This window comes from Grampus griseus (genome assembly GCF_964374135.1).
Source record: "Grampus griseus genome assembly, chromosome: 20".
Classification (NCBI taxonomy): Eukaryota; Metazoa; Chordata; class Mammalia; order Artiodactyla; family Delphinidae; genus Grampus; species Grampus griseus.
In genome coordinates this window covers 55,659,991-55,670,093 of record NC_139014.1, presented here as the reverse complement: position 1 = coordinate 55,670,093, position 10,103 = coordinate 55,659,991, and the positions used below count along the sequence as shown (strand labels likewise).

General features: G+C 37.9%; 1 protein-coding gene across 1 annotated transcript in view; it reads left to right on the top strand.

Moving 5' to 3' along the window:
• MYO1D (myosin ID) overlaps positions 1-10,103 on the top strand; it is a 348,470-nt gene that overhangs the window by 236,895 nt on the left and 101,472 nt on the right. The window contains exon 21 of the mRNA XM_082678981.1: positions 5,947-6,101. Coding sequence (XP_082535107.1) covers positions 5,947-6,101 — 155 coding nt within the window. The remainder of the gene's footprint in view (positions 1-5,946; positions 6,102-10,103) is intronic.

Genomic DNA, 10,103 nt, shown 5'->3' with positions numbered 1-10,103 from the left:
ATGTTCACTGTTTGATCCTCCATAGGAGGAGGGTCTAGGAGAATTGAGTTAGATTAGCATCAGAGATTGTATCTGCCCTGCTCAAAGCTTCAAAACCAAAGAAGAGGAAGGTTTAGATTTATCATAGCATAGAGATCTCACAGATTATGAAAAATAAGAAGGCAACTAGTAGGGGGAAGAAGCCCTGATAAGGAGTTTCACTTTTGTTCAGAGAACTTGTGTGTTCTGGCTGCCCGAAGATAACTGAGGTAGGATCCCTTCCCTAACTAATGTATTTGCATACAGTACCTCCCTTGGCATGGTACTTGTGTAAAGATTTTCAGATTTCGCTGGCATCTCTTCTCTTAGAGTGTAAAGACCCTTGAAGGCAGGAGGTTTTGCTTATTTATCTTTTTATGCCTCTGAGTTGCTCCTATTTGATCCTTGCCACAATCTTATGAGGTAGATGAGGCACCTAGTAGGATCCTTATTTTGCAGAAAAGGAGACAGATGGCGTCCCCCAAAATTAAATGATTCGCTCAGGCTCACACGGTTGAATTGAGATGAACACGCAGGTCATCCCTTACTCCACTGCTTTTTCCCATCTAGCATCCTGTCTCCCAGAACACAAGAGACATCCTGGATGCTGTCTGTCCTGCCTTGGTGACAACAGGATCTTAATCTTTCATTATCTGTGCAGCAGAGGAAAGTAGGTGCTGTTTTCCCTCTTTTCTGCTGGGACTCTGGCATGCGCATAGGACTGAGAGCACACATGAAGAATTCCTATGCCCATCCAGGTGAAGCCACTCAGGCAGGGCGGAATAGGGAAGGGCAGGAAGGGAATTCCACACCCTGAGGTGGGAAGGTGGCTGAGAAAAGCCATAGGCGCCTCTGCTGTAGCCCGACAGCATCCAGGAAGGGACCTTCTATCTGGATGGTTTCAGCATTCACTGCTGAATCGGTCCCTCTCCCCGGACCCCTGCAGCTAATGTTCCTGGGATATGCAGGCGGAGTTAGTGCTGTTAGAATTCTCATTTTATTAGGCTTTAATCAAGCTCTCCTGTGAAGTGCTACATAAATTTCATTTTGAATTTTGTATATAAAATAAATGAGAGAGAAGGATCATAGACGTAACATGTTTTTTTAAACGAAAATGATATTTTTAATTTACTCATATAAAAATCATCTGGGGGTGGAGGAGGGAAGGATTGGGAGTTTGGGGTTAGCAGATGCACACTAGTATATATAGGATGGATAAACAACAAGTTCTACTGTATAGCACAGGGAACTATATTCAATATCCTGTGATAAACCATAATGGAAAAGAAATGAAAAAGAGTATATATATATATATAACTGACTCACTTTGCTGTACAGCAGAAATTGACACAACACTGTAAATCAACTATACTTCAATAAAATATTTTTAAAAGGAACTTTAAAAAAAGCCAGTGTACACCAAACCAAACCAAAAAACAAAAAAAATCATCTAAGTGTCAGAAAGATTGATACATTCTCTTATCCATGGCCTCAGAAAACCCATGATCTAACGTAGGTTTGTGAAATGATTTCCAACTCCTTGAATATTTTCCCTTCTCTCCATTGAGCGCTGACCCTCGTATTCTTTAAAATCAACCTAAGAACTCACCTCCTATGAAAATTTATTTATGTGACATTTAGGGATACTTATTTTTACAGCTTATGTTCATTTGTACATGTTATTTGGAAAAGCATACTGTGATAGAAAGAACATGGGTCTGGGTCAGTCTGCAGGCCTGAGTTCCAGTTTCAGGGTCTGCAAATCAGCTAACTTCTTTGAGCCTCAGTTTTCTTATCTGTAATATATGGGCATGAGACTAAATGATCTTCCAAACGTATGAACTGTTAAAGTGTTCTTCAGTTGTTGGGTATTTGTCTCTTCCACTCATCCAACTGGATATGAATCCCCCTAGAACAGAGATTATACCTTCTGCATCTTTGGTACTTCCATCCCCACCCCCAGGCTGCCTGGTACTCTGCATTGCCCCCAGTGGGTATCCTGTCAATGCTGATTGCGAGACTGACAGCACCTGTGGCAGCCAGGAGGTGGCACTTTGGTATTTTCTGCAATAGAAGAACAAACCACTGCACAAGAAATCACTCGGGTTTCTGCTTTATTGACCAAGGTAGATCTAGGGATCAAGATAACCAAGGAGCTATATTTTTTTAATTTGCGTATAAATAAATAAAATTGGCTTTTGGTAGTGGTGATTGTATACAGGTCTGTGCGTCTTAATACATGCACAGATTTCTGTAACCACCACCGCAACGAGGATACAGAGTCATTCCATTACCCCCAAAAAACTCCTTTGTATCAGACTCCCCCTGACCCCAGTCCCTGACAGCTATATTCTAGAATATCACATAAATGGAGTCGTGTAGTAGGTAACCTTCTGAGACTGGCTGCTTTCACTCAGCGTAATGCCTTTGAAAATAAACCGTAGTGATGCATATCAATGATTTGTATTATTAGTTCATTCTTTTTTATTGCTGAATAACATTCCATTGTATAGATGTATCACAGTTTGCTTATTCACCTATTGATGGATATCCTGGTGCTTTCCAGTTTGGGGCAGTTATGAATAGAGCTGCTGTAAACATTCATGCGTAAGTTTTTGTGTGAACATAAATTTTTATTTCTCTGGAATAAATGCCTAGGACCGAGATTTCTGGTTCATGTGGTAATTCTATGTTTAACTTTTTGAGTAACTGCCGAACTGCTTTCCCAGCGATCGTACCATTTTACATTCCCACCAACAATGTGTGAGAGTTGATTGTTCTACGTCCTCTTTGGCATTGTCACTTTTGTTGTTGTTCTTCTTCTTTGTTTTTATTTTGGCCATTCTGATAGGCTTGTGGTGATATCTTGTTACAGTCTTAATTTGATTTCTGTAGTGCCTAGTGATGTTGAGCACCTATTTGCCACCTATAGGTCTTCTTTGGTGAAGTGACTTCACATCTTTTGCCCATTTTAAGTTGACTTGTTTGCTCTCTTGTTGAGTTTTAAGAGTTCTTTATATATTCTGGACACAGGTCCTTTATCAGATATATCTCTGCAAATATTTTCTCCCAGTCTGTGGGCAGTCTTTCCATTCTCCTACCAATGTCTTTCTTAGAGAAAAGTTCTAAATTTTATGAAGTTTAGTTTAAAAGGTTTTTTTTTGTCTTTTATGAGTTGTGCTTTTGGTGTCATTTCTAAGAAATCTTTGCCCAATCCAAGGTCACAGAGATTTTCTCCTGTATTTTCTTCTAAAAGTTTTATGGTTTTACATTTTACATTTAGATCTATGACCCATTTTGAATTAATTTTTCATGAGGTGTGAGATTTAGGTCAATGTTTATTTCTTTTGGCATGTGGATGTCCAAATGTTCTGAGTTACCCAAATGTCCAAAGTATCCTTTCTCCATTGAACTGCCTTTGCATCTTTGTGAAAAATCAATCGGTCATATTTGTGTGAGACTATATCTGACTCTCCATTCTCTTCCCACTGATCTATGTTTTTGTCCCTTTGACAATCCTTTTGACAATTACATTGTCTTGATTATTGTAGCTTTATAGTAAGCAAATCAGCTACTGTGAGTCCTCCAACTTTGTTCTTTTTCAAATTGTTTTGGCTACTCTGCTTCCTTTGCCTTTCCATATACATTTTAGAATCAGCTCGTTGATATCTACCAAAAATTCTGCTGGGACTTTGGTTGGGATTGCATTAAATCTATAGATCGATTTGGGGGAAATTGGCAGTATTCAACAATATTGAGTTTTCCAAACCATGAACACATTATTCCTCTCTGTGTATTTAGATTTTCTTTTATTCCTGTCATCAGCATGTTCATTGGATTCCTTTCATCAACATTTCATAGTTTTCAGCCTACAGGTCTTACACACATTTTGTTATATTTATATCTAAGTATTTTTGGTTTTGAAGTTGTGTATGGTTTTGGTTTTAAATTTCTGTTTCCAGTTTGTCATTGCTGGTATACAGAAATATTTTTGTCTGTTGACCTTGTGTTTTGTGACCTTGCCAAACCCACTAATTAGTTCTGAGAGCTATTTTGTAAATTCCTTGGAATTTTCTATATAGATGATCATGTAATCTGAAAATAAAGTCATTTGTTTCTTCCCTTTTAAACTGTATGCCTTTTAATTTATTTAAACCTGCCTTAAGGCACTGGCTAGGGCTTCCAGTATGAAGTTGCCCAGCAGCAGTAACAGTAGAAATCCTTACATTGCTCCTGATCTTTGGGGAAACCATTCAGTATTTCACCACTTTGTAAGATGTTAGCTGTGGCGTTTTTGTAGATGTCATTAATAGGTTGAATTCTCTTCTAATCCTGTTTGCTGAGAGATTTATATCATGAATGGATGTTGAATTTTGTCAAATGCTTTTTCTGCGTCAATTGATATGATAGGTTTCTTTTTTATATATCTTTATTGGAATATAATTGCTTTACAATATGTTAGCTTCTGCTGTATAACAAAGTGAATCAGCTATAAGTATACATATATCCCCATATCCCCTCCCTCTTGCGTCTCCCTCCCACCCTCCCTATCCCACCCCTGTAGGTTGTCACAAAGCATCAAGCTGATCTCCCTGTGCTATTCAGCAACTTCCCACTAGCCATCCATTTTACATGTGGTAGTGCGTATGTCATTGCTACTCTCTCACTTTGCCCCAGCTTCCCCTTCCCCGTGTCCTCAAGTCCATTCTCTACGTCTGAGTCTTTATTCCTGCCCTGCCACTAGGTTCATCAGTACCGTTTTTTTTAGATTCCATATATGTGCGTTAGCACACAATATTTGTTTTTCTCATTCTGACTTAGTTCACTCTGTATGACAGACTCTGGGTCCACCCACCTCACTGCAAATAAGTCAATTTTGTTTCTTTTTATGGCTGCGTAATCCATTGTGTGTGTGTGTGTGTGTGTGTGTGTGTGTGTGTGTGTGTATATATATATGCCACATCTTCTTTATGCATTCATCTGTCAGTGGACATTTAGCTTGCTTCCATGTCCTGACAATTGTAAATAGTGTAGCTTTGTGGTTTTTTTTCTGTTGCTATGGTGGATTACATTGATTGATATTTTTCATACAAAACTAGCTATGCATTTCTTAGATTAACTCCACTTGGTCATGATGCATTTTTGTTTTTATGTATTTTGGGATTTGATTTGCTGATGTCTTGGCCATTCTAATTACATCCATGTTCATGAAGGATATTGGATATTGGTTTGTAGTTTTCTTGTACTGCCTTTGTCTATTTTTGGCATCAAGACAGTGCTCATAAAATGAGTTGTGAAGTGTTCCCTTCTCTTCCGTTTTCTAGAAGAGATGTGGAGAATTGGTGTTATTTCTTCTTTAAATATTTGGTAGAATTTACCAAGGCAATCATCTGAGCCTTCTGGAGTTTTCTTTTTTGAAAGGTTCTTAACTACAAATTTAATTTCTTTAATAGATATAGCAGTATTCAGGTTATCTATGTCTTCTTGGGTAAATTTTGGTAGTTTATGGCTTTCAAGGAATTGTTTGGTTTTGTCAAAGTTGTTGAACTTATGTGCATAAGGTTGTAAATATTCCTTTATTATCCTTTTAATGTCTATGTGGTCTGCAGTAATAGCCCCTCTTCCATTTCTGATATGGGTAATTAGGTCTTCTCTCTTTTATTCTTTCAGACTAGAGATTCAGCAATTGTATTTATCTTTTGACAGAACCAGCTCTTTGTTTCATCGATTTTACCCTATTGTTTTTCTGCTTTTAATTTTGTTAATTTGTGTTCTTATCTTTATCATTTCCTTTCATCTGCTTGTTTCATGAAGCTCGATAAGGATTAATGTCATCAGAGTTACTGAGTAGAACCATTACAAACTGTATGTTTAAATTCATTCTTTTGAGAACCACCCTTACAGTTTCCATGCCTTGTCTCTTTGCAGTTGACTGGTCTGAGCGTCTCCAATGGGAAGGACCAACTGGTAGTGTTCCATACAAAGGACAACAAAGACCTCATCGTCTGTCTCTTCAGCAAACAGCCAACCCACGAGAGTCGAATTGGAGAGCTGGTTGGAGTCCTGGTGAATCATTTCAAGAGGTAAAGTTTGATTTTTGTTTAACTAAGTTGAAAATATATGATATCTTTCATCATAATTCTCACTGAACTTGTTTTGTGCCAATTTTAGTGTACTAAGTTATTTTCCTTCTTAAGGAAAACTTAAATCATCTGTTTCCCAGAAGGCAAAATTAGCATCCAGCCTTCGTTTCAAGATTAGGGATGATCGTCTACTTTTCCAGCCTCCAGCTGAACCAACAATGAGAGATTTCCCCAACGGTGATTTCTTCACTGCCAATCCAAATGTAATTAAATCCAAAAGACAGAAAACTTACTTTATATTCTTATTGTCACAGCTTCTCATTTACCCCACATATAATCAGTTAGAATAGCTACTATGAATATAAACAAATGAGAAGGCAGGTTTAGGATGACATGTAGGTCCACAAAGACTAAAAGGATTTTTTTTTTTATTTAATAAAGTGATTTATTTTCTCACAATTCTGGAGGCTAGATTTTGAGATCAAGGTGTCTGCAGGGTTTGTTTCTTCTGAGGCCACTCTTCTTGGCTTGTAGATGGCCATCTTCTCTCTGTGTCTTCACATGGTCTTCCTTCTGTACATGACTGTGTCCAAATTTCCTCTTCCTTCAAGGATACCAGTCATGTTGGATTAAGACTCACCTTAATGACCTTATTCTGACTAAAGGGATTCTGAAGAGGCAATTACCTCTGCAAAAACATGGAGTCATGAGGGAACGTGGCATTGTCTGAGAACTTCATAGTAGCCCTAGGCGATACCTGGGGTAGTTGTTTATGTCTGTGTAGTGAACAGTGAAGTGAGAGATATAAAAGGGGAGCAGACCCTGATGGTGATGGGGACCAGTGAATGGATCATTTCAAGCAGAGAAGTGACTTGTCTGGTTATTTATTAGAGTTGTTTTAGAGATGGGGTTTCTCTTCCCAAAGGAGGTCATGGAGTATTTGGAGTTGGGTGTTTCTCTGACTCCAAACTCAGATGTTCTTCCCGTTGTGGCACACTGTCTCTGCCACCCCACCACCCTGATGCCAGAAGGAGACCACTCCTCCAAACTCAGGGACTGAGAAATGAGCCCAGTGTCCAGTTCCTTTTCTTCCTAAAAGACATTTACTAAGTTGCCAACAGTAATCTAGTTCCTCATGAGTATTTCTTTTCCTTTAAGTTTAGACATGGCTTTTCTCTAAACAAAGGCATATTTAGAATCTGATGTCCGCACGTATAATTCTACTGTGTTCCTTTTTACTGATAAATGTATGGAGTATAATTTTAAAAGTGAGCTGCACAGGCCATTTATTTTATGTTCTTAAACCTTGTATCCTAGATCAAAACAGATCTTTAAATATCTTATATAATTAAATGTTTTTAAATGCTATAAATAAAATAATGTTTCATGGTCATCTGGTGGGAAAAAATAAGATCCAGCTAAGGAATTACCAAAAGATAATAATAAACATATAGGCCTTTGAAAAATTCCCTTCCATCTGCCAAATAATTATAAAGTAAGAGAAATACTGAAGAGTTTAGAATGGAAGGGAAAGACATGGAGAAGGCATCTCTACAATAAAGTCTATAACTCAAATAAACAGGCCTGTTTTCCTCCTAATATGTAGTTATAGCAAAGTATGGATAATCAAAGGGATTTTAATCTTTACCTTTCATTTGGATGCCTGTAGTAATAGTTTTTGCCTGGGAAACTGAAATATTTTTTCTCAGTCTGAGTCCTTGTTTCTCAAATTCTAACCACTGTTAAATGCCTCCACAAGTGGTGGAAATATGTGAATCTGGTTCGAGAATCCATCAACTGCTTTCTTTTCCTAGCATGTGTTCTAAGATACATTTCTATCTCGAATATATGTAAGAATTTTTTAACATCTTTATTGAAATATAATTGCTTTACAGTGGTGTGTTAGTTTCTGCTGTATCACAAAATGAGTCAGCTATATGCATACATATATCCCCATATCCCCTCCCTCTTGCGTCTCCCTCCCACCCTCCCTATCCCACCCCTCTAGGTAGTGACAAAGGACCAAGCTGATCTCCCTGTGCTATGCAGCTGCTTCCCACTAGCTATCTGTTTTACATTTGGGAGTGTATATATGTCCATGCCACTCTCTCACTTCGTGCCAGCTTACCCTTCCCCCTCCCCATGTCCTCAAGTCCATTCCCTACATCTGCGTCTTCATTCCTGTGTTGCCCCTAGGTTCTTCAGAACCTTTTTTTTTTTAATATAGATTCCATACGTATATATATGTGTTAGCATACGGTATTTGTTTTTCTCTTTCTGACTTACCTCACTCTGTATGACAGAATCTAGGTCCATCCACCTCACTACAAATAACTCAATTTCGTTTCTTTTTATGGCTGAGTAATATTCCATTGTATATATGTGCCACATCTTCTTTATCCATTCATCTGTCGATGGACACTTAGGTTGCTTCCATGTCCTGGCTATTGTAAATAGAGCTGCAATGAACATTGTGGTACATGACTCTTTGTGAATTATGGTTTTCTCTGGGTATATGTCCAGTAGTGGGATTGCTGGGTCGTATGGTAGTTCTATTTTTAGTTTTTTAAGGAACCTCCATACTGTTCTCCATAGTGGCTGTATCAATTTACATTCCCACCAACAGTGCAAGAGGGTTCCCTTTCCTCCACACCCTCTCCAGCATTTATTTTTTGTAGACTTTTTGATGATGGCCATTCCGACCAGTGTGAGGTGATACATCATTGTAGTTTTGATTTGCATTTCTCCGATGATTAGTGATGTTGAGCGTCCTTTCATGTGTTTGTTGGGAATCTGTATATCTTCTTTCAGAAATGTCTATTTAGGTCTTCTGCCCATTTTTGGATTGGGTTGTTTGTTTTTTTGTTATTGAGCTGCATGAGCTGCTTGTATATTTTGGAGATTCATCCTTTGTCAGTTGCTTCATTTGCAAATATTTTCCTCCCATCCTGAGGGTTGTCATTTCATCTTGTTTATGGTTTCCTTTGCTGTGAAAAAGCTTTTAAGTTTCATTAGGTCCCATTTGTTTATTTTTGTTTTTATTTCCCTTTCTCTAGGAGGTGGATCCAAAAGGATCTTGCTGTGATTTATGTCATAGAGTGTTCTGCCTGTGTTTTCCTCTAAGAGTTTTATAGTGTCTGGCCTTACATTTATGTCTTTAATTCATTTTGAGTTTCTTTTTGTGTATGGTGTTAGGGAGTGTTCTAATTTCATTCTTTTACATGTAGCTGTCCAGTTTTTCCAGCACCACTTATTGAAGAGGCTGTCTTTTCTCCATTGTATTTTCTTCCCTCCTTTATCAAAGATAAGTTGACCATATGTACATGGGTTTATCTCTGGGCTTTCTGTCCTGTTCCTTTGATGTATATTTTTGTTTTTGTGCCAGTACCATACTTTCTTGATTACTGTAGCTTTGTAGTAGAGTCTGAAGTCAGGGAGCCTGATTCCTCCAGCTCTGTTTTTCTTTCTGAAGATTACTTTGGCTATTTGGGGTCTTTTGTGTTTCCATACAAATTGTGAAATTTTTTGTTCTAGTTCTGTGAAAAATGCCATTGGTAGTTTGATATGGATTGCAGTGAATCTGTAGATTGCTTTAGGTAGTATAGTCATTTTCACAATGTTGATTCTTCCAATCCAAGAACATGGCCTATCTCTCCATTTGTTTGTATCATCTTTAATTTCTTTCATCAGAGTCTTATAGTTTTCTGCATACAGGTCTTTTGTCTCCTTAGGTAGGTTTATTCTGAGGTATTTTATTATTTTTGTTGCAATGGTAAATGGGAGTGTTTCCTTAATTTCTCTTTCAGATTCTTCATCCTAGTGTGTAGGAATGCAAGAGATTTCCATGCATTAATTTGGTATCCTGCTACTTTACCACATTCATTGATGAGCTCTAGTAGTTTTCTGGTAGCATCTTTAGGATTCTGTATGTATAGCATCATGTCATCTGCAAACAGTGACAGTTTTACTTCTTCTTTTCCCATTTGGATTCCTTTTATTTCT